The sequence below is a fragment of the Lepidochelys olivacea genome (assembly GCF_965140295.1).
Source record: "Lepidochelys olivacea isolate rLepOli2 genome assembly, chromosome: 12".
NCBI classification, from domain to species: domain Eukaryota; kingdom Metazoa; phylum Chordata; order Testudines; family Cheloniidae; genus Lepidochelys; species Lepidochelys olivacea.
The window spans coordinates 22,953,815-22,979,484 of record NC_140422.1 but is presented as its reverse complement, the minus strand read 5'-3'; the positions used below and the strand labels follow the sequence as shown (position 1 = coordinate 22,979,484).

At 39.4% G+C, this 25,670-nt stretch overlaps 1 protein-coding gene, 1 long non-coding RNA gene and 1 pseudogene across 5 annotated transcripts in view; 1 reads left to right on the top strand and 2 right to left on the bottom strand.

The window, feature by feature from the left end:
* The window catches only part of CEP89 (centrosomal protein 89), a 133,326-nt gene that overhangs the window by 98,543 nt on the left and 9,113 nt on the right, over positions 1-25,670 (top strand). For all 3 annotated transcript variants that reach the window (XM_084645036.1, XM_084645035.1, XM_084645034.1), the window contains one exon: positions 14,846-15,015. In XM_084645036.1, coding sequence (XP_084501162.1) covers positions 14,846-15,015 — 170 coding nt within the window. The remainder of the gene's footprint in view (positions 1-14,845; positions 15,016-25,670) is intronic.
* Positions 444-14,839, bottom strand: LOC311529231 (E3 ubiquitin-protein ligase RNF182 pseudogene; annotated as a pseudogene). The gene is made up of 2 exons (XR_014714738.1): positions 14,703-14,839; positions 444-1,493 (listed from the first exon to the last, which is right to left on the bottom strand). The product of XR_014714738.1 is annotated as an E3 ubiquitin-protein ligase RNF182 pseudogene (transcript).
* Positions 17,521-25,670, bottom strand: part of LOC311529234 — a 51,370-nt gene continuing 43,220 nt past the window's right edge. Inside the window, exon 4 of the long non-coding RNA XR_014713801.1 lies at positions 17,521-17,635. This is a non-coding gene — a long non-coding RNA (uncharacterized lncRNA). The remainder of the gene's footprint in view (positions 17,636-25,670) is intronic.

Genomic DNA, 25,670 nt, shown 5'->3' with positions numbered 1-25,670 from the left:
AACATTTTGAAGACCGTTCTTAAAGCCATTTCTACTCTGACGTACTCTGACATACACTATTCAGAGCATTGTATTTCAGAAATAGCTGTAGTTTCTGAAAAGATTCTGGAAACGTCTCTTTTGAAAATACTTGATTTGTTTTTATGTCCCTTTGAGATTTAGTTTAACTATAAATTGCTTTCTCCAAGATTTTAACAGTACATGAGTTCTTAATTTAAAAAAATTATTGCACTTTTATTTTGCTTTTAATTCTAGATCCTGTATTGGTTCTCATCATCCGAGCATTTAAGTGTCCAATAAAATACCAAACAGAATTTGGAAAAGTAATTTAAGGTGATGCTTGAAATATGTTTTTATAGCAAGTTGTACTCAAAATATTTCTGATCTTCATTCTTTTTAAAAAAATAGTACGAGCATAATGTAGAAAACATCAATTTCATTTTTATCACTTTCACCTGTGAATTCTTGACACGATGAGGTGTTTATGAAATTATACATTGTTCAAGGAAAAGGTGATATTAGCTATCACCTATTTAATAATATTACCTTGCCAATTTTCTAGTGTTTACACAAATGGTTGTGGTGCTTTTGTTTGTTTAAACATAGGTCTTTGTGCTAGTTATGGCTAAGAAATGGGACCATGAAAGACTTAAAATCATATTGCAATCACCTTAATAGTCCATAATATTGGAAGTGTGTAGTTATCATTCAAAGTTTAATTAAAATGTATAGTTTGATAACGCAGTTCCTCTCAGCTTCTTGAAGAGCAGTCACACATTCCCTGGCAGAGGCATTGACAGAAACCATACACAAGACATACAGTTAGACTTGAGGGAACAAAACTGACACACACAATTCCTAGTGTCACTTTCTGCATCACTAATAAATAGATTCCAAGTGGCAGTGAGCCAAAGTAGAAAAATCCTAACAGCCATACCAGTATTCTGGGTACATGATTACAAAACTTAGAGAAGAGATCTTGGTCTAGCTGAGTGTGAGAACTGACAGATACTGAGTCAAGGCTATGGTCTGCATAATAATCTGAGATAGTGTTTTGGCTTGGAGTCCTAGTAGAGTCCCTCTGTACTTCCATAATTGTTATTACTAAGCAGTTTGAAGATCCGTGAGAAGGGCTTGAGGAAGCCAAGTTCTTTGGTGTTAAAACTACTTCTTTACAGTCGGAATTCCATATTGTTTTGTCTTTTAACACGAGTTTGGACATAACGTTTGTATCATTAGGTAGTCCTTCAACTTCATCTTCATGCAACTCTGTCTCATGGCGGCAAAAAGGACAACTAATGCAAGGATAGCCGTCTCCTATGTGAAGTATTTTAGTCAGACATCTAGCACATACTCTGTGAAGACAGTTCAGTATTTTGGGTTTACAGCTATGAATATTAAATCTATGGTAACAAATTTTGCACTCCAGCTCATCATTTGGCACCTTTTCTTCCCCTTCAGTGTGAGGGTGAATCATCTTTAATTTAGGCACACTGTCAAAAGAAGAAGTCAGAGAAACAGTAAGTTACCATATACCTGAAAATCTGTTTGACATTAATTTTCCCAAGAATAAATTGTACTGTTGGTTTTAAGAAGTAGGCAAAGGAGCTGGAACCAAGCCTCATATTAAAATTGCCTAACATTCCACTATAACCCCCTTTGTTTTCAATTGCATATAACTTGTCAAATGTTAGCTGTTTTGGCTCAAGTTTTCTATGCTTGGTATCTGGCTCAGACTGAATGTAAGCTGCAGAAAAATCGCCATTTTCATATGGGCAGTAGTACTTGCTAAAGGCTTGCTTCTTACACGTTCTGAGAATTCCATCTGCAGTGCACAGATTTTCCCAGCACAGTTGACCCTCGTGCATCACTTTAAAGCAGCCATGAAGACCAGATCATCTGGATGAGAGAAAAAACAAGGATGTTTCCCCCCCTCACTACTATATAAAAATGCTTTTTGATCTAGGGAAAGGTGCATTGGGCCAGGAGGCAGAAGACCATGAGTTTAAGTCTCACCTCACATAACCATTTCCCCTCCCCATCACTTCTCACAGGATACCTGCCTTTTAGAATTTCATTTTTTCCTGAAAACGCAAGGGCTGTTTTAACTGTCTGAACCAAGCACCCTGTGGGTATATATAGGCAAGATTCTTGATCTAGCTTTACCTGAATACATCAGTTCTGACTGGCAGAAACCCATTTTTCGTATCCGAGATTGCCAGTTATTGAATACTGTTGATATTTTAATGTTCACCAGTGGAACAAAGAGTTTTAAAAATGCCATCAAGTTAAGTTGCAAAAGTGTTTTTACAGTTTTTGTAATTCAAGGTATGAGTAATATAGCCCAAAACAACTACTAAGGCACTTCCTACAATCTAACATTGACAAGCGTTTATAGTTTGCTTTGCCTTGGAGAAGAATCTTGTTATCATTCATGAATACTCCTGTAACATTGTTCTATATGTCTGAAGCCAAAAAGGAGGCGTCACAGTTCTTCATTTTAGCTGTGCTATATATTTAAAGTTACTGAACAGAGACATGATTGTTTAACTATAGTGGTTTCCCTATGACATTTGTATTAGTAATGCTTTGGGATTATACAGATGTTTGTGAAGCTGTAGCAATTTCTGACCAGTGTGACCCTCCATTTCTCAGCAATGTGTTTTTTTCCTCTGCTTTTTTCCAGAAAAGTTTAGTTTATTTCCACTCTGATTTGTTAGTAAGTAAAATTAGTCCTTTCTCAGAACATCAGGCTCAAATTACTACATAGCAGGTTTTGTGTTAATGGAAACAGGCAAGAGGAGTGAAAGCTTTGTTATTGACTTAAATAGGTGCATGATGAGACCCAATCTCTGCTTGCATTAAAGTTGCACATTCTTTTAAAATAGTAAAAATTAAGATAAGGGGGAAACACTTGCACATATAAATAACTTTATTAAGATAATGGTCCTATTGAATTAATGTACATGAAGTTACATGCCCATATGTTCGCAGGATTGGAGCCTAAAGTATTTGAATTCATGGATTGAGTCTTTCCACCATTTTTATTTTTGGGACTGTCTCGATCTTGATTTTCTTTACTCTCGGTTTATGTTTACCTATTTGTGTGTAATAACAGACCCTTTAAAAGGTATAAATCACCTTGGCAAGTGATTGTAGCAGGGGTTACAATCACTGTACTACTGTAATTGTTAAAGTTCTAAGGAACCTATCACATTGGTATCTAACAGCCTCCTTCATGTTGGCAACAGGTGTAGGAGTCTTTGACCTATGAACGATGAACTGTTTGACCACTGAAGTGAGACTATATATTTGGTAGGGATAAAAAAGTAGACTTAAGTGAAACATCTATCAAGATTTAAACACCAATAATTACAAATTGTTACAGTGGAATGAGCAGAACCCTAAATTATTCTGTTTCCTTCATATGTGCAGTTTGAAGTATATTTCAAAGAAGCTTGCTGTTTAATTTTTGAATCTTCTTTGTAAGTTACATTTTAGAGTAAATTTTACATCCTCAGCATAGGAACTGGTATTTTCTCTGTAGAAAGTGTCACTATTTTTAGAAGAAAAAATGTTTGGTCGTCTATTGAATTTTTAACCTTTTTTTAAAGAAATCTCAACGTACTAGTTTAACTCAGTTTTTCAATTCTAGACAAATAAATTTATGACTGAAACATAATTCATTTGCTTTCTTCCACTGACTTCAGTAAAACAAGTTTAATGTGTAATTTGTCTGGCAATTACCATTATTATTGCATTCAACCTTCAGAAGCCAAGGTTATGGAAATCTGTTCTGTATGCTATGTCCATTTCCTCATCATAACATGTCAATCTAATCATAGAATATCAGGGTTGGAAGGGACCTCAGGAGGTCATCTAGTCCAAACCCCTGCTCAAAGCAGGACCAATCCCCAACTAAATCATCCCAGCCAGGGCTTTGTCAAGTCTGACCTTAAAAATATCTAAGGAAGGAGATTGAGATTCCACCACCTCCCTAGATAACGCATTCCAGTGTTTCACCACCCTCCTAGTGAAAAAGTTTTTCCTAATATCCAACCTAAACCTCCCCCACTGCAACTTGAGACCATTACTCCGTGTTCTATCAGCTACCACTGACAACAGTCTAGATCCATCCTCTTTGGAACCCCCTTTCAGGTAGTTGAAAGCAGCTATCAAATCCCCCCTCATTCTTCTCTTCCGCAGACTAAACAATCCCAGTTCCCTCAGCCTCTCCTCATAAATCATGTGTTCCAGTCCCCTAATCATTTTTGTTGCCCTCCGCTGGACTCTTTCTAGTTTTTCCACATCCTTCTTGTAGTGTGGAGCCCAAAACTGGACACAGTACTCCAGATGAGGCCTCACCAATGTTGAATAAAGGGGAATGATCACATCCCTCGATCTGCTGGCAATGCCCCTACTTATACATCCCAAAATGCCATTGGCCTTCTTGGCAACAAGGGCACACTGTTGACTCATATCCAGTTTCTTGTCCACTGTAACCCCTAGGTCCTTTTCTGCAGAACTGCTGCCGAGCCATTCGGTCCCTAGTCTGTAGCGGTGCATGGGATTCTTCCGTCCTAAGTGCAGGACTCTGCACTTGTCCTTTTTGAACTTCATCAGATTTCTTTTGGCCCAATCCTCTAATTTGTCTAGGTCCCTCTGTATCCTATCCCTACCCTCCAGCGTATCTACCTCTCCTCTCAGTTTAGTGTCATCTGCAAACTTGCAGATGAAGATATTTTATGAAGATATTGAACAAAACCAGCCCGAGGACTGACCCTTGGGGCACTCCACTTGATACCGGAAAGGAATGGAAAACTTGATTTTTGTAAAACACACTGTGAATAATCTTGTTAATCCATTTCCCCCAAAATTGCAGGCCCTTCTCTCAAGCAAAGTCTGCTCAGGGAAACTTGATAAACATTTCAGTGAAATAATTTGATGATTTATAGATCAATCTTTTGGTATTTTTCCCTGCACGTGTCATGTTCAATTTCTTCCCCTCATTAGGCTACTCTCTCTTTCATTAAATAGTTCCTCTGTCTAACTTGCCAAGGAACTGCCAATGGGCCCCTCATCTTACAGAAGAATAGGCCCAATTTTACCAAAGGGAAAGGGCCTCTAATGTACCATGGACAGAGTACAATGAAGCATGGTAATTTGCCTGTGTTAATGATGCTATTCCACATTGATCAGTGAAAACAAAATCTTTAATAGCTAAATGACACCTAGTGTTTCTGTAGCCTGTTGAATCTGAAAACAGGGGAAGCAAAAATCGGTGTCCCTTGAGAGGTGGAATCAAAGAAGTTGCAATGTCCATTTTTTCCAGGTCTGGCTGGAAACACTGGCAAAAAAGAGGAAACCCCACACTTTAAGCATTTTAGCAGTTTAAATCAATAGACAAAGGTTTTGGATTAGTAAACAGGTGAGCGTGTTGTCACAGTTCAGGGCAACAGCACCTGAATTTCCCCTCTGTGGTCCAGCAAGGTCACCCACTCACAGGCTTCCAGCTTCCCAATTGTTGCCTCTCACATCTCACTCCCTTCTGATCGGGATATGGCCAGGCTGCACAGCTCCCTGTTTGCACTGTGTATTTCCCAACAAAGGCAGTCTGCTTAAACAGACCTGCTTGCTTTCTCTTCAGAGACTGATAGAGTGATTGCCACAGATATACAAGTTACCACACAGTTCTAAGCAAGCCTACTTTATTCTTAAGGTAAAATACATTACAGAGAAAACAATAAAAGAACCTACATGCATCCTAGTAAGCTTGTCAGAGTTCACCCTATCATGGATTCTGGCAGGCCCAGCCCTTCCAAGCCTATCCTAAGGATTGGGGCCCTCTTTGGACCAGGGGTCCTGTCCATGTGCTGGATCAGGAAGAAGGCTCTGAGTCCATCAAACCCAGGTTATTTATCCAGAAAGAAAGTCTTTTATTTGCCTTTTGTTCTCTGGAGAATCCAGTTCGAACAACTATGTGCATTTGCTCCCAGGGGGGGTGGCTACAATGGCTGATAACCAGGAAGTTCATTAGCATATTCCCCCACCCTACTAGAGAAAGTACATACAGTGCCACAACACACACAACTGCATTTTTCATACAATGTACCCCAAAGATATTAACTCTAATTCAGAAAGTTTATCTTAATTTGATAAAGTGTACCTTCATTCCATAAGGTTTCTTCAGGATACTGTCAGTTTGTCACATGTGTACTTACGTTTGCCTAAGCTAATCTTTGTATACCTTGTGATTAGAGACTGTGGACAGTTAAAAGCTGTCAGTCAAGGCTTCCCAGAAAAGAACCCAGCCTCCTAAAATCCCACATGATAGCCATTTTGGCCTGAATGTTTTAGTTTTCCTTTTCTCTTGAGCAGTGGTCACCAACTGGTCAATTGCGATCGACTGGTTGATCCTGGAGACTCTCCCAGTCTATTGCAATTTCTGGCTGTTAAAAGTCCTGCCATGCAGCGCAGCCACTAAGACCCCATGCCAGTTCCAGAAGCGACCAGCACAGCATGCCCCTGTGGAGGCGGGGGGGGGGGGGCCTGCTGCGCCTGCCTGCAAGCACCGCCCCCGCAGCTCCCATTGGCTGTGAAAAGGGAATTGCGGCCAATGGGAGCTGTGGGGGCAGTGCTTGCAAAGAGGGTCAGTGTGCGGAGCCATGTGTCCCCCTGTCATAAATATAAAGGAAAGGGTAAACCCCTTTAAAATCCCTCCTGGCCAGAGGAAAAATCCTCTCACCTGTAAAGGGTTAAGAAACTAAAGGTAACCTCGCTGGCACTTGACCAAAATGACCAATGAGGAGACAAGATACTTTCAAAAGCTGGGAGGAGGGAGAGAAACAAAGGGTCTGTGTCTGTCTGTATGCTGCTTTTGCTGGGGATAGACCATGAATGGAGTCTTAGAACTTTAGTAAGTAATCTAGCTAGGTATGTGTTAGATTATGATTTCTTTAAATGGCTGAGAAAAGAACTGTGCTGAATAGAATGACTATTCCTGTCTGTGTATCTTTTTTTGTAACTTAAGGTTTTGCCTAGAGGGATTCTCTATGTTTTGAATCTAATCACCCTGTAAGGTATCTACCATCCTGATTTTACAGAGGGGATTTCTTTACTTCTATTAAAAGTCTTCTTGTAAGAAAACTGAATGCTTTTTCATTGTTCTCAGATCCAAGGGTTTGGGTCTGTGGTCACCTATGCAAATTGGTGAGGATTTTTACCAAACCTTCCCCAGGAAGTGGGGTGCAAGGGTTGGGAGGATTTGGGGGGGAAAGACGTGTCCAAACTACGTTTCCCGGTAAACCCAGTTAGAGTTTGATGGTGGCAGTGGAGATCCAGGGACAAAGGATAAAATTAATTTGTACCATGGGGAAGTTTTAACCTAAGCTGGTGAAAGTAACCTTAGGAGGTTTTCATGCAGGTCCCCACATCTGTACCCTAGAGTTCAGAGTGGGGGAGGAACCTTGACACCCCCACACCCCCAAGGGGCCTGAGGTGCATTGGCCCCTTCTGGGAGCAGCATCGGGCTGGCAGGCAGGCAGCCTGCTTTGCTTAGCCCTGCTGTGCTGCCGACTGGGAGCCGCCTGTGCTGCAAACAACCCAATATAACTAGGCAGGTATTGGTCACGCTCAGTCTATTAAATCTTGAGCCATTTTTCCAGGTTCACTGACAGATCATTCTTAGGTATCAAGGAACACGACTGTCAAAAACAGTGAGACCCGTCTCCAAATAATGGGTTCTGCCTTTGTCCTAACAACTCAGCCATTTAATTTATGATGTTCATTCTTTTTCTCTTTTAATAAAAATGTACTTTCTGTTAGCCGTGGCTTCTTAAGTATCTGCACAAAAAGGATACGTATGTGTAATTAAGACGACTTATTCTTTCCTTAGGGAGATACCATCTACTACCTTAAGTTAAGGTTTAGGTTGAAGTCTTGGTATGAGAATCAAGCCCTATTATATTTAACATACAGAACAGCAACCATGCACAAAATTAATTTATCTAACATTTTCTTATGGATTATTTTGGTAATGTAAAATATTAATGTTTAAGTTCGAATCTAAGCAGCCATAGCTGTGAACTTAATGGGAAGAAGGTAAAAATAGAGTGCAGAAAGACATGCATGGGCAGAAAAATGGAGAAAAGAACCTTTTAAATGATGAACTCTGAAAGACAAGTGAAATTGACTGACTGTACTACAATGTGTTAAATTTTTGTTCTGAAGACACAATTATAGCATTTGCTTGGCATCAACTGCTATACAATAGTTAAGGTTTCACTTATAAGCCCCATACTCACACATTCATAATTTGAAAAAATATTCACTGTCTGGGCTGAAATATTCTATGGCTGATCTTAACAGAAGGGTCATTTGGTTTGGTGTGTGGATTTTGGGGGGTGGGGAGGGGGGTTGGTAAATAAAATATGGGCCAAATCTATTCAACTGGTTGAGTCAGTGAGTTGGAAGTATGAACTTTTACAAGTGTGAAGATTGCTGCACTTTGTTCTGTGCAGGTATTAAGGATGGTTGAACTTGGCATGTAAATAATGCTCAATGACAATGAGGTTTAACATCCGCAACCAATTGTGAAAAAATCACTTGGTTAACTGAATTATAAACTACTGAAAACTCACTTCTGAATATGTGTAATAAGCATCTAAGATATTCAGCAGTCTAATGAAGGTAGCAGAAAGTGGGAGGCAGTCCAGCAGCCCCAAAGAACAGAACCCCCTCCATTTCTTATCCTGACCATCCCATGGAGCCGCTAGAAGCCTCTCTCTGTTTGCATATATTTCCTGCCCAGCCAGACAGGCTCAAGGGCTACTGTTCCTGTTGGGACAATTTGTCTGAGAGAGATAAGTATCTTTTGAAAAACACAAAACACAGTCTGCTAAAAAAATCCTGCACTAACATCAAGAACCCATGAAAACTGTAAGTGTGAATTTAAAGGCTGCAATTTTATGCTCAGTTTGTGCTGAATTTTGCACATTCCAAACCTCATTTTTCAAAAAAGTAAATTATAGAGCCACTGCAATGTAAACCTGAGCTTTTCACTTTACAGAAGCCAGCCTTGCAGAAAACTGACTCTAGCCAGAAAATAGCAGCAACTGTGGGAACTCTGCATTCACCAACCTCATTTTACCTCAGTGAGATGAGAGTTTCAAAGCCTAATTTGCTGCCATTTAAAATGCTATTCTGAGCAAGTTCCCCCCCATATTACTTTTTTTTAAGGAAATCAAATTCAGAAAGCTCTATTTGGGTTGCAGTTGAAATATAATCTAGAAATACAAAATCAAAACTCCCATAGCAAGGTTATCTCAGTTGTGTTCCGCATATTGTGGATCAGAGCCTCAATTTTTATGGTGTAGATTTAATTTGAGTAGAAATACTGTACTAAACATTGCCCATACAGAATATTTTCTTTTCCTGTTGTTAAACATGGCAATTAATATTGCTGTAGGAGTCTTAACTCTTTCCCTTTCGCAATTTTAGGCCCCAATCTTGAAACACTTCTGCACTTGCTTAACAGTCCTATTGGCTACAATGAAATTGCTCACATAAGTAATGTTAAGCGCATGCATAAATGTTTTGTGTTTAATATTAGCAAAGCTTTACTGTTGGTTAGCAGATCAAATGCTAGTTAGCACAACAACATTTTGTTCTTTTGTCATCTGAATTCAACAACATGGAAGACTAGAAAATTTCGGACAGGTGGTGAACTGTAATGGATAACCTAGAAAAATTAATATAGATGTTTACTTTTAACTTTTATGTAACTTTTGAACTCTGGTCTTAGCATGAAGCAGTAAGATGACAAGGGCAAAAAGTGACCCTAGTGACTTCCTATTACAGCTGTTTTAGATACCTGTCCTGCTGTTGTGGTAGTGTTCAGTTTCTGTGAAATGGAAATTAGTGGCTAGCCATTTGTGCAGACCATCTCCTCCTCATTGCAGAAAGCTTGAAAACATGACCCGAGTACAACCTAAAGACTCAAATGAGAAGGCAAATGAAAGCCACATTATTGGTTTAAAAATGTCATGAGTTGTAAGCCAATCTCATGAATTTTGGGGGCCTGACATGATATTGGAAGCTTGGGGTTGGAAATACTACACATTTGAACAGAAATAATTTCATCTGCATTGGTGTTCTGATTATTAAGAAAAGACAGGAAGTACTTTTTTAAGAGCCTGTTTTGCTTCTTATTCACATGCAACTCCCATTGTAATCAGTGGGCCTGCATGAGGACTATAGTATTGGGTGCTTAATGGTTTGATTTTCAGAGATATTGAGCAAGGGGATGGTGACTTCCATTGAAGAAAATAAGCACAGCATTTCTGAAAATCATTCTACACAGTTGATTATAGCATAGCACATCTCATATAATGTTACAAGACACAAGAGTGAAATTCAAGTGACTACTGTAGAAGTACAGTAATTCCTCTAGAAGTCCCCATGGCTGGGGTGAGGGTTGTGTTACTCCAAAAGGGACTCAGACTATACATTTTCCAGACAGTGTCAAGAAGCCAGTGTTTCTGAAAGCTTGTTAAAACGCTAGTTGTGTCCAGTGTTTTAACACCATTTCATAATACTGAATCAGTTTGCAGAGTATTTTATCTCTACAGTGTTCATGAATTTAGTAAGTCTGAAAAAACTAATGAAATGCAGAATTTTCATTTATCATAACACGCCTCTTCAATGCACAATTCTTTTTACTTAATGTGAAACTTAGTCAAAACAGATTTGATACATCTGTATCTATATAGGAGATCACAAATGCATGGCTATAGCCTCAGTGCATGACTGTGATGATCATACACACAATATTAAAGCCACCTCAACATAACCTCCCTCATTCCTGGTTTTGTCTCAGCCAACTGCTCCTCATCCATGTGCTGATATTAACCAGGCACCAAGATAGCTGAGTGATCGAGGTCTTTGCATACGTGAATAATAGAGACAGATGTTATCTGTATATTTCTGGTATTTGAGCCTGTGATGCAGTCTCACCTTTCCCCCCAATGGCTATATATAGATGCTGAGTAGGACAGAACAGATAATTAAATCTTGAGCTGTTCTACAGGCGAGAAGCCTAGTGATAAAGGAGTATTTGCCCATCATTATCCTGTGTACAGCCTTTGAGGAAGGATTCAAACAGTTTTAGAACATTTCCATTGACACTTGCCACATCTCCTACCTAAGAGAGCAGCAGTGTATGATCCACCATATGCAATGCTACCTAGAAATCCAAGGGAGATTTGACACCAGGCAATAGATGTCAAGTTCCATTGCATCTAGTGAAGGTTTCTTCAGAATTCATAGGATTATGGCGTGCTTTAAAGAGATGGAAAGAGTTAATTTTTCAAATTGTGCACTGACCATATTTCTCTTGGAAGAAATCAGATTTATCCTTCACTTTCTTTTGTGAACTTGGAAGGGCAAGGGTTGGACCCAAAGACGGTTTTACACTTCCTTCAATGTATTCTGGACTTACTGTTGAATGAATGGACAGAATTTTGAGTAGGAAGGTGTCAAGATACTATGTTTGTGTGGTTTCTGGTTCAGAGTATCCTGAGAAACCTTGGATGTGGGTGATCTCCTCTGTGAAAAGAGAATAGTTCCTCCCAGCAAATGATACAGAGTTCAGGTGCGGATTGCAGATAGACTGCGTTGATAAGTAGTTCTTAATATGAATTGTTCTTTTAGATGTGGTTATGAAGCCAGTATGGAGGAGGACAGAAAAGATGTCTACTTGTAACCTGTCCTCAGAGTAGACTTGTAGAAACAATTTGTGTTCCAATCTGTCTGCCTCTGCCAGAACTTCCCAGTTACTGTCCCAGGCTCTGTCTAGGCAGAGAGTAAGTCTTGTAGGAAAGAGATTGGTCCTCTGCAAGGCCCAAGAGCTACCAATCTAGCTCTAAGAAAGGTGGTGACTCTGTAGAGGTTTAAGAACCAAACAAATGTCAGAACAGTGAAAAACGGATGAGGGGCAAATATTTAATATGGATCTATCACCCAATTTTGTTGACTCCTCCCCAACTGCAAGAGTCCTGAAATGTAGAACATTATTTAACTACATTAATGTAAATCAGAAGGATTAAGAACTGGAATGACTACTGCCAAGTTTGTCCCATTTTTGACCAACTTATGAGCTATTTTATGACTTTTAAAGCCACAGCTCTGTTGGGGGTGTGTGGATATATACCACACCAGCAGCTGCTGCTAAATTAATTCAGCATATGGAGGCAGAGGTGAAAGTAAGCCGGTACGCCCCGGTACAGCGTACCGTCAAGAGCCGGTGCGCTGTACCGGGGTGGATCAGCTTCCCAAAGCACAATTTAAAGGGCCTGCAGCTCCCAGCAGTGGCTGGAGCCCCCAGCCCTTTAAATTGCTGCCAGAGCCCTGGGGACGATTTAAAGGGCCCGGTGCGGTAGTGGCAGCCGGAGCCCTGGGGAAGCAGCGGCAGGGCTCCGGGGACAATTTAAAGGGCCCAGGGCTCCGGCCGCTGCTACTGCCCAGGGCCCTTTAAACCGCTGCCAGAGCCCCCAGCTGCCACTGTTACCCTGGGGTGGGGGAAGGAGGCACTTGCTGGTAGGCCCTGCCCCTTCTGGCGGCCAGAGTGGTCCCCAGCTCAGCCTTGTATCGGTAAGACCTGAGACTTACTTTCACCCCTGTATGGAGGGCAGAGACAGGTAGAATGCCTACAGGGTGCATTGTCTGGGTATATCTACACAGCCTGAGTTTGTGGAGCTCACGCTGTGTAGACAGTGCTTTGATGATGTGGCCCAGAATGGAGCTTGGGATCTGAAAGCTAGGGAGGGGATAGGCTTCAGAGCCCAAGCTCCAGCCCAAGCCGCAACTTCAAAGTGTTGTCTGCACAGCTGTTTCTAAAGCACTAGTGTGAACGCCACAAACCCAAGTCTGCCCATCTGGGCCATGAGGCTTATTGCCACAGACTGTGTAGACATACCCTCTGAGGCTGCTTAAAAGGGTGGAGCTTGTGTTAGCTCTAGCTGCATGTGAGTGGGGCCATGTCTTGTCTAGGTGTTTGTCACACTGGTGACACTAACACTCCTGTGCCTTGTGTTCCATTAGGTAGTCATTTATGCCAATGCAAAGTGGGCATAAAATACTATCAAATTAGAACAGTCGTGTTTTACGCCCACTTTGCACAGCTGTAAATGGCTACAGAATTACAGGGCAGTGGAGAACCAGGAAGCCCAAGCCCAATTTGAATATCCACCCTTAGTCAGCAAAGCACTTAAGCACATGAATAGTTCCATTGACTTCAGTGGGACTACTCACCTGCTTAAGTTTTTTGCTGGAATGACCCATGCACCATCGGCACCTTTCAGGATCAAGTTCTAAATCATTTACTGGATAGGGATGGACTTAAGCACTAGGGATATAAATACTGTTTAAAAATTTAACCATTTAAATGATTAACCAATTCAGCAGCTCAGGTTGGGGCCCCTCCCAACTGGGCCCTCACTGGCTGGCGCAGGGCTGCTGGGGTCGGCCGGCCGGCCGGTCGGCCCGGGGTTGATGGTTAAGTTGGATTAACCAGTAAAACTACTTAACATCCCTATTAAGCACTTGTTTAAATGCTTTGCTGAAACTTAAGCTGCTTCCTGTGCTGACGTACAAGGGGAAGGGGGAGCTCTCTACAGTATCTGTCTCCCTAGGACACCTATGTACAAGCAAGCAGAACCTGTCTTGTTAAGATGATAGCCGTGTGGGCATATTTGAAGTTGCAACAGTTGAATATCAGTATTTTCAAAATTTCAGTTCAGAGAATTTCCAGTCATACTGCATGAGCTGCTTCCAGCACAAAATTCTATTTTCAGATCACAGGGATGTAGTAAGGAGAGTGTCAAAATTACAGCCTATGATGAGTTGTTTTCCATTTGCAATCATTAGCAGAAAAACAAAGTTTTAAAAAAATGCAAAGGAAGTGCATGGGGCATCATGATGCTAAGCTGACAAGCCATACACTCTTGTGGGTTCCACATGGTGACATGCAGTGTAACAGAAATTGATTCTAAAAGCTGAAAAGATACTTTTTATACAAAAGTATTTTTTAAAAATGTCTAGGGTTCAGACCTGCATAATTGGTTATTTTATTAATAGGAAGGAAAAAAACTCACGAGGGCATTCATTTAAAAAAAATGAACTACTAGCTGAAGCGGCAAAATATTTTAACATGACAAATGTATTAAGCATATTTTCTGGCAATATATTACTCTGTGAGCTGTTTTAGAACAGTACCCTTTTCAGGAGAAAGTGTTCATGTAATTCCAATAAAATATATTTTTTCATATTATAAAAACAGAGATTATATAATCTTTGATTATACACTTAATTTAATAAGGAAATCAGTCTAATTTTTTCTCATTGTGGTAAGATCAAAAACATGCCATCCAGTAATATTTACTCCTGTTTCTTTGTGCTGTAGACAAATAATTAGACTTGACCGTTGAATTAGTGGGTAAGCAATATATGCTGAGAAGAGCAGCTTTACACCCAGAAAATTAAACCCATTTTGTTTTCCTGATTTCTGTCATTTTCACCCAAAATAAAAACATAAGCATAATAGGTAGTATTCAGACTATACACATCTCTGATATACGAGGTGGAAAGTACATGCATAATACCTATCAATTAATAAATATTCTAAAAAAGATATCTGTGCAACTTACCTGATTTATTTAAGCATGGCATCAGTGAGTTAAAGATCAAACCACAGTAAGAAAGGAACATATTTAGCTGGTTATTTTGTCAGTAGTAACTATCCTTGAGACTGCCATAATCACAGTTTCCCCACGGTCTTCAACTCTCATAGGTATACAAAAAGAAAGCTGCTGGGAAGCTTGGAGACATCAATCTCAAAATGACTGAGCAAGAGGAGGAATTTGCTGGGAAGGCTTCTCAGTACCAGCGTGAAATGAAGCACCTCCAGCGGCTGCTGCAAGACAAGCAAGAAACCCTTGATGAACTGCTGCAGCAGAAAAGGTAAATTAGTCACAGTCAAAAACAAGCCAACTGGATTGAGTGGTAAAAACGGGGCAGCTGCACGCACTTGCTTTCAATCACAGCTCCATCTGGTATGCTCTGGGAGCCTTCTCTCACTCATCTCTTAGCTATACTGAAAATACTGAAATGCTCTTTATTGTCTTCTTCCCACCTCCAGAATATAATCTTACAGGGAAGGAGTATTCCATGGAAGACTACCACTGTTCTTAAGCCTATAATTAAAAATCCTCCCAATGGCTCATTGCATCTCAACAAAAAGTAATATGTAGCAAATATCAACTTGAATACAGTCTTTAATTCTTTTGTGTCTATACATCACTAGGACTATGATAATTTATTTAATATCATCTTTCAGTGAAGACTGAAGGACTGTTTTTTGCTGACAGTTTTTCTGACAAATGGGAAGTAAAATCAGTCAGTTAGAGAACCTTGTCAGATGAGTCGGGAGGGGACTGGTTTTGGAATATAAGATATATAATGACATCTTAATATTCTATTATCCACTAGTGTAGATTGCCACCATCAAGAGCACAAAAGGAAAATAAAAATAGTTTAACAGATTTTGACAAGATTATGACCGTCAGTGTTGAAATATCCTATTAATATAAATAGTTCATTAAGGAGATTTTCCCCCTTGTGGTGGAAGACTTCATAACACATTCCCATTATCAGCATAAAAGAATCAAAATAAATGAGAGCTAATTAAGCAGTCATACTGCAAGTCATCTCAGCCATTGTGAGATAATATGGATTTAAAAATTATGGAAACCAGAGCTCAAGCAGACTGCCATCAACGTCTACAAGATCAGCACAGTTCTGTTTCTAGTTAGTGCATACAGTGTTATTAGATGGCATTAAATTGTTGGTAGATACATAAACATAATTTTGCTGCATCTGTGAGAACTGGCAGAAAAATAGAGTATTCTGATCATTCTTGATTTGTCTGGGAAATGGTTACTTAGGATTTTTAACTATTTAAATGCCTCTTCTCCATGCATGCCTGTGCCAACTGTTTAAAAAAATAACTAGTTAAATGAGAATTATGTGATATACACTAGGGCATAAAGCCATAGTGCTATCATATGAGCCTCTTAGATATTGGCTTTATGTCCCCAAGAAAAGGAGCTAAAGTTAGCCAGTCTAAACCCCACGTACTGGAGCATAAAATGATGCATACAGCTGATAGAAAATAAAGTATTTATGTTAGGTTCCGATAGCTGCTTTGCTATTCATTTTCTAATTCTCCTGTTTTAGCTCAGCTCAGCTTTTGTATTTTGCTGTAGCAGTTATGTTAAAAAATACTAAACTGAAATAGATAAAGACCTATAGCTGAAAAGCCAGATTAATCCTATTATTATAAAGCTAGGAGTATCCTTTTTATTTTTAACTATAAAGATTTTTTAATTTAATGTGGTAAGTATAATTAATTATGCTTAAATACCTCACTTATGTTGTTTCATTCACCTCTTAAACACTGTATTGTCAATACATCAAAATTCCTCTAGCTCGGATTGTCTCCTGATAACATATTTACCAGTCACTCCAAGCCAAGCATTTTAAAGGAATAATACTAACATATTATAGTATGTCTGTCTCCCATATAAATTAAAAATTCATTGCTCATCATCTGTCAATTCAATGCATTTCTAGCTTTGTAAGGTTTATCTTTATTACTCTCCCCTCACTGACAGAGGAAGAAAGTGGAAGGAGGAATTACTTGTAGGTTAGATGTCACTAATCTGTAGCTTGGCAACCAGCATCACTAGTGCTGGGACAGTAATGGACTGTTACAGATTTATTTCCACCAGCATTGTTCAAGGAGCAAATTGCAGAACAGAAAATTATTTTCAGCACGTAATTTCAATTATGAATTTAAAATAGTTGGTGATAAAGATAAAAGTATTCTAAATACTAAATAAGATGGGTGTAAAATAACTTACCACATGCAGGCTTTTGTATTAGACTGTACATTTAGAATATCCATTTAATTGAAATCATACTGTGTTCAAGAATTTTGAATCAGGAAAGCTGATGTGATAAAACAGTTAACTGAAGATATGTGGACTGTTTGGCTAGCAGAGTGTTTTTGTGTTAATGTTACAGCAATAATTCTTGAGACACACTATAAAGCAAATCAAACAGTAATTTTAAAGACACTTACACTGAATTCTTACCAAAAGCAATACACTTAGGTAAACTGAAGAACTGGGATGATGCAATGTCTTTTCCTCATACTATTGAGTTTCTTAAATTTTGTTTTATAACAGTTGGAGCTAGGGTCAGGATATTAGCTATAACTTTTATTCATACCTTTAAATTCTTTGCTTTCATAAGGGGGCTAGATGCACCATAATTACTTATGGGCGCTTTTAAAAAAAGACCCAACACAGCTATTCCTTATTCCTACACTTGCTTATGATTGTACGCATTGTTCTAGTTGCTAACAAATGTGGAGGATCTGCCATAAACTTACCTCACCTGGCTTTGAGGAGTTGATTGCTAGAAGATGAGCTAGCTTTGAGTGCTATTTCTTAAAAACAGACATTCCTGTTGGGCAGAATGCACAGCTTCCAGACTCCTGCAGGGGACCATATTCAGCCTGCAGTTATAACAGTGTCAGAAACAGTCTTCATGAAAATGGCTGCCATTTAAAATCTTTGTATGTTAAAAAAAAATACTTAAATGGAGTCACATAGGATTATTAAAATATATTATTAAAGCAATATACAAACCTTTCATGGAGCAACAGGGTCTCTTAAATAAACTGTTTCTAAATAGCCAACTTTCCAATTCAAGATGTGATACTAAAAAGGGTCAAGGAGAGTATATTTGAACCATGGTGCTTTAACCTGTGCAAAAATACAGTTTTTTTTCTCTTACACACACCTTTTTAACACCTCAATCAATGTAATTAAAGGAACCAAGATGATTCAAAATAGCCATACAGCATAGATATGCAAGAGGCAACACTTGGCTGACAGTCACACATTTGGCAGTCTTACGACAGAGATCCTTTTTTAGAAAATTCCTTCTAGCCTAGAGGAAGGTGCACTGGACTGGGAGGAGCTATGATTACTAGGCTCACTTCTTCCAGAGATCAGTATTAACATTTCTGCCATTCATAAATCTTTATAACTGAATAAGGCCTTATACCCCTATCTGGGAATAGAACCCATACCTCTAACATAACAGACTCATCTTCTTCCCTTAACCACACTTTAAGAATAAATGTGCCAAATCTAACTGCTTAGCTATACTTCCTGCAACCCCTGCTCTACTCATTGAACCAGAGCCAGTAAAGGAACCCAGGTATCCAGATACCTGACATTCCACTGCTGTCTCACCAGAAGCTATGTAAGCCACTAACAAAGTGTATATCACATGCTCCTCTAGGGTCTGGTCCACATAGACAACAGTTTGTTTCTGACACAGGTTATCCCTTTAGCTCAAATAATAGAGGATTGTGCTGTGGATCTTAATGTCCTGGGCTCAATCCCTGCTGACAACTCATGTTAGTATGTCAGTCTTGCCTCCCAGTCCTTTTTTGTGTGAGGTTTGAAGTACTTGCAGATCTGGCAGCTGTCCCTTGTATGAGTCTCTCCCAGACAATTGGAATGGGGGTCGCTCAGGGGAATCACCTCGCCACAGGAGGCACAGGGCTTGAAGCCTGGTGACCAAGGCATGCCTCAGCATTAGGTAACGAATGAACTCCAATAACTGATGGACAAAAAACTCCAAACACTTACTGACTAAAAACTAACTATTTATAACTAATTCAACTACATACACTATAAAAAACAGCGAAAATCACTTGGAAAGTTTGCCGAAGCAAAAAGAGCAGTTCCACTGTCATGGGCACTAAGAAGGAACTGAGGGAGCGCAGACCAGGCCCTTTATATTGGCTCTATGAGCGTATGGCACCACAGGGCACCAGAGCCAATCCGATGGATACAACTGAGGGAAAAATTTCCAGCAACTGTGCTTGGGGCACGCTCAAACCTACATTGGAATGGACACGTTCAAGCACTTGAAGAACCAATTGCTTCATAGATATAGAATCATAGAATATCAGGGTTGGAAGGGACCCCAGAAGGTCATCTAGTCCAACCCCCTGCTCAAAGCAGGACCAATTCCCAGTTAAATCATCCCAGCCAGGGCTTTGTCAAGCCTGACCTTAAAAACCTCTAAGGAAGGAGATTCTACCACCTCCCTAGGTAACGCATTCCAGTGTTTCACCACCCTCTTAGTGAAAAAGTTTTTCCTAATATCCAATCTAAACCTCCCCCACTGCAACTTGAGACCATTACTCCTCGTTCTGTCATCTGCTACCATTGAGAACAGTCTAGAGCCATCCTCTTTGGAACCCCCTTTCAGGTAGTTGAAAGCAGCTATCAAATCCCCCCTCATTCTTCTCTTCTGCAGGCTAAACAATCCCAGCTCCCTCAGCCTCTCCTCATAACTCATGTGTTCCAGTCCCCTAATCATTTTTGTTGCCCTTCGCTGGACTCTCTCCAATTTATCCACATCCTTCTTGAAGTGTGGGGCCCAAAACTGGACACAGTACTCCAGATGAGGCCTCACCAATGTCGAATAGAGGGGGACGATCACGTCCCTCAATCTGCTCGCTATGCCCCTACTTATACATCCCAAAATGCCATTGGCCTTCTTGGCAACAAGGGCACACTGCTGACTCAGTGTATATATCAATATATATGTAATAGTATATAAATGTTGATATGCACATAGTTTATAAATATATCTTTAGAATAATGAAAAAAGGTAAATGAAGTGACAAATGATAATGTGTGAGAATAAATAAATACAAATATATTATTACCATATTCATATTATAAATGTACAAACCTTAACAATGGGTAGAAGCATACAAATAAATATACAATTGCCCATATAAAGTGATAACAGGTAGTCACAAATAACATTCATAACTACTTACTTGTACATTACCATAATGTATATATTAAATAAACCTAAATCTCTGACTGCTAGAAGCTGGGACTGGATGACAGGGGATGAATTAATAAATTGCCTTTTCATTCCCACTGAAGCATCTGGCACTGGCCACTGGCAGAAGACAGGCTACTGGACTAGATGGACCATTGGTCTGACCTAGTATGACCATTCTGAAGTTATTAGGTTCTTATGTTAAATACTTATAAATATAGATATAAATATAAGTAGAAATAAGGAGATAATGGTAATATAGTTACTATGACTATAGATATACATATGTTGGCGTGTCAGTATATTGAAATATTATAGTAAATATCATGTCTAACAGTACTGATTATACCTATAACCAATTTAAAATCCCTGTACTTGAATTTCTTTTTTCCTACCAGCAGATATCCTTTTAACTTTGTCATTAAACCATAGCATTTTAAAGGTGATGGGTCTAGGATTACTGTTCTCTCTCCTTCTGGCCTCTGCCACTCAATGAGTCCTTTCAATCTCCAGGGAAGGCAAGCCGGGATCCAATTCCAGTACCTCAGAGAGTCTGTTCTGGAGAAAGCTAATCAAGTTTTTTTCCTTCTAACTCTTCAGGGACCCTCACTAACCACAAACAACTCCTGTGTCATCTGTTTTCAAGATCTTGTTTTTTCTCAAGACTGGTTAGTCCATGGCTTATGGAAGCATTCTCCTTCAGTTCAATGGCAGTTTTTCATAGTTATCTAAATAGGTCAAATAAGCCTTGACTTCCACCACATCTTTAGAGAGCTCATGTATATCTTGAGATAAAAGATGAAACTTGGTAGTTTGAAAGTCCTTCATAGCTGCAAAGTCCTATCTGTGAGACTGGTGGATTTTCTGAGCCTTACTTTTCTTTGGAGACTCAGGCTTGGGTCTTTTGGCATTTCTGTTTTTCCCAGCAGGATCCATAACAACACAACTAAAAGGTCCCCCCTCATCTAATTAGTAAATTTCTGACAGAAAGTTATGGTTTAACTACTTGAGAGGCCTTAATTGACGATTAGTGCATTAGGTTGTGGAGACCAATAGTGAAGCAGCCAGCTTCCCTATAGGTCACATGACACTCTTCCCCCCAATCCCTAAATGGAAAACAGGAACTGAATGTCTCAGGGCATTGCTAATGAGATAATTTTTCACCTAAGTAGCCAGTTTGAACCCAGCGTCGCCTGGTACAGATTAACAGTTCTCATCTAATGCGTGGTTGTAGAAGGAGTAACTGATTGAAGTTCCTCAGTTTGTCAACTTTGGAAAGGAAGATGTTATGTCTCTAACTGAAACAAAGTTGGGAGCTTGAAATTGACACTGAGATTACTAAATAGTGATATTTTATATTAAAGTACTAGGCAATTACACATACTACATACAACAAGGAATAGTAGGATATGATTCCTAGGATTTAGAATACTACTGCTAATCTGCTAGGTGCAAAAAACAAAAATTATTTATGTTTACTAAAGACATTTTGATAGCTTCTAAAGGAAGGATGTACAAATTCCATGTTCTTACAAACTGACATTTAGGATTCTCTTTCTTTGAGATAATTCCTATTCGCAATATTTCTTAACTTTTACAGCCTTCTTGCAAATATATTGCAAATTCACAGTAACCTTTTGCACCACAAAGCTCAGAAGAATTTGGTGTGATTTTCCCACTTAACATATGTGATATTCATTTGATGCTATTATTGTTTATAGAGCAGGTTTATGAAGAATATAGTTTCACACATCTTTCTTTAAATTAAATGTTATATCTGAAATATGTAATCTAAGTTGTGAATATAGCTGCAGGATAAGAAATCGGGTTTGTAAATGCTATCACATCTTATTTATGTTTCTGAACACTGCTTTTCCATCCTCTATGATTTTTCTACGTCACACCATATTATATCATATAAATCCTCTGCAGTGGTACAGTACATAGTAATTTGTCACAGCTGTTACACTTTCTGAAGAAATGTCATGGCCGTTTTGCACATTAAAGTACGAGTCTGAAAATCTTGACTAAATTTCCTCTGTTTATCCTCAGAAAAGGTGCAGCAATACAAAACTTTACAATCCTATATAATCAAAGGAAAGGGCCCATATAGTCTTTTGCCTTGGGTTTTCAGATGAAATTACATGAAGTGTTCTTGTTGTGGGATTGGTCTTTGTGATGTGGATGCTTATATACTACAGAGTGGAGTGAGATAGCTAACTCACTGAACTGGAAAGCTCAATTAGGATCTGAGATAAATGGAGGTTCAATTTTGGGAAAATCACTGAACTTGCCTCTGCTCTCCTTCCATTGGGTTCATTCTCCTAAAACACCTTAGTAGTCACACTTTTTGGTAGCAGAAAGTAGGGTATTCAATCTCATCACTCTTTAGCATAGTTGTGATTTTAATTGCATTTTCATCTTTAATAAGTTAGGCAATCATTTGTTAATGAGAAACAAACAGAAGATTATTATCTTGTACAGTCATGTTTAGAAGTGGGATATTTATTCACTGCTGGATGTATGTCCACTTTAAAAATGCTAATTTTAGATGTAGAGTTATTAACTCTTGACCAAAATGAATAGCTGGCACACAAGACAGAATGATGTTTAGCACAGGTCTTTGAGAGGAAATCTACTAAACTAAGGGCCTTTACAGACAATGTCAAAACAGGATGCTAATGTCAGTGCAGGACCTAAAGAAATTCCTTCTGGAGGGATGCAACGGGTCCCTGTGAAGTAGGAGCATTACATGGAAAAGATGGGGAAGGAATGGTGTAAAAAGAAGAGAAAACAGGGACTTTTAATGGAATCCAGGGATTAAAAGATCCCCCATTGTAGCCGCCAAGTTCTGTGTTCTCCCTTGGAGACTGATGAGGACTGTGGTGGTCTTGCTGTGATTAAATCCAGATTCCTGTGACTGAAAAGGGCAATAGCAAGCCAGACCCCGCCACCCTTGCAGAGGAAGTATTTCCAGAGTCCCCGTATGGCTTCAGACCAACACAATGCACCACTGACATGATTTTTGCAGTCAGATCCAGGAAAAATGTCAAGAACAACAGGAGCTGCAATGGCCTTTATCAATCTGATCAAAGACTTTGACTGTGTCAATTGTGAGGCTCTGTGAAAAACAGGGTGGATAAAAATCAATTATTTAAAAAAAAATTTTTTTTTAAATCAGATGTTTTTATTTACATCAGATTTTTTTGATAATATGCTTTTTGAGGAAAAAACTGATCTCAAGATAGTTTTAATTAAGATACATTTTAGCTCAAAGATCTCATGCAATAGGGATTATAAATTCCAATTCTATAGTATGCGAGAATATATTCATGTAATGTTTAAGAAAAGTTTTGTAAATGAATTCCAATAGTTCATGGATTAGGGACCCAATCTTGTGGGGTTCCAGGGTCTTCTGTATAGATTTTTAGGTTAATCTTTCTATCTACCCAATGGGACTCAGTGCTAAGTCTCGAAGATACCATCAGAGATGCTTAGTTTTGCAGTTCTCAAACTGTGGATTTATGTCTCCAGAGATAACATGCTTGTTAAAAGCAAAAATGTTTTAAAATACATAAATAATAAATATATAGAGGTGAGAAATAATCCTATTTTCCCTCTGCAAATTTGTGTACACAGAGTCAATCCTCTCTAAAAGTGCAAAGTTTCAAAAAGTTCAATGAACAGAAGATTGTTGGGGGGGCAAGTCTTGAGATAAATGTGAGAACGGAGACAGGCAGTAGAAACAAAAGTGAAGCTGTTTGAGCAGCACATTCCAGAAGTCTTGAGGTCTTTCTGAGTGTAGCCTTCATTGATTTGAGATCTACCATACCATTCTCTCACTCAAAGGGAAAACCTGTAATGCAAAAAAGAAAAGGAGTACTTGTAGCACCTTAGAGACTAACAAATTTATTTGAGCATAAGCTTTCATGAGCTACAGCTCAACTTCATTGGATAATGGCAGCAGGCTGTAAAAGAGACCCAGTTTGGGTCTCATCTATCTCAGAGTTGTGAAGAATATCTATTAAGGTTATAACAATCAATAAGAATGCACTTTTATGTAGAAATCCATGATTAAATCGAGTCTTCCTGACGAGTTATTTAAATCATGATTTAAATCAAATCCACCCTGGTGGAAAATCTTGTGAAAGCAAATTTATTACCATTGTAAGACTCCTCCATGACCAGATGACTGTCTCCTTCCTGTGCAGTGGCTCTACCTCTGAGCCCTTCATCATCCAAACTAGCATAAAACAAGGCTGCGTACTGGCACCCATCCTTTTCTCCATTTTCTTAGCAACTATGAAAATGTTAACTCAAGACCATCTTCCACAGGGCACTGGCATCCAATATTAGACCGACAGCAACCTCTTCAACCTTTCTCGTCTCCATGCCAGAAATAAAGTAATATCGGCAACAATAACCGGACTCCAGTATGCAGATGATTGTGCTGTAGTTGCAAAAAGGAGGATCTACAAATAGCCCATAATTGCTTCTCTGAAGCTTACAAAAGCCTAGGGCTAACTCTAAATATCAACAAAACAAAAATTCTCCACCAGCCAGCTCTTGGTCAATCATCCTTCCCAACAAGGAAGATCTACACTGACAAAGAAGAACTGGAAAATGTAGAATACTTTGCCTATCTTGGCAGCCATCTCTCAGAGGGCAGACATAGATGTCGAGATTCAGCACAGAATCCTCTGTCCCAGCCTTGCCTTTGGCAGACTGTTGCGCTGTGCGTTCTACAATCACATAATCAGAACACATACTAGACTTTTAGTTTATAAAGCGGTGGTAATCCCAACTCTGTTCTATGGCTGTGAGATTTGGTTGACCTAAAGAAAACACCTGAAAAACCTGGAACACCAACACTTTCTTTGGAAGATCCTCAACATAAAGTAGGAGGATTGCCACACTAATGCCAGTATCCTCACAGAGGCCAACGTCTTCAGCGTTGAGGCCCTGATTATTCAGCACCAGCTGAGGTGGCATGGGCACTGCGTGCGCATGCTTGATGTACGCATACCAAAACAACTGCTGTATGCCCTTCTCACCAAAGGAGAAAGGAAATGGGAAGGCCAAAAGAAACGCTTTAAAGACATCCTCAGGATAAACATCAAGAGATATCGTGTTGACACCACACACTGGGAAACAGTAGCCCAGGACAGGGATAACTGGCAAAGACTCCTCAGAGAGGGAACATACGTTCTTGGAGGAAAATCGCCTTGCCCTGGTTGCAGAAAAATGCCAGAATAGGACAGCCAACTGTCATTCAGCAATTGTGGCCCAACCCAGACTTCCAACACCACCTGCAACACCTGCCAATGAGCCTGTGGCTCAGCGATTGGACTCCTCAGTCACCAAAGGATCAATAAAAAATAAAACCTGTGAAAGAGATCATCCTTGACCTCCAGGGATGGACAACCGCTCACAGCCTGAGTTGGAACTCCGTGAGTGGTTCTCCTCACACTTTTCTCTGCGACATAGCTAGCTCTTAGCTTATTTAACTCTGTAAATAGTTAGCAGTTAGTATCCTTTAGACAGGTTTCCTTTATCGTTTTCAGGTTTTATTTCTAGTTTATTTGTTAATGTAGTTGGCGGTGGTACGCTCCAGGGGCATGCAGCACTCTCTGGACTTCAATCACTGATCTTTGTGTGAGGTATCTATTCCT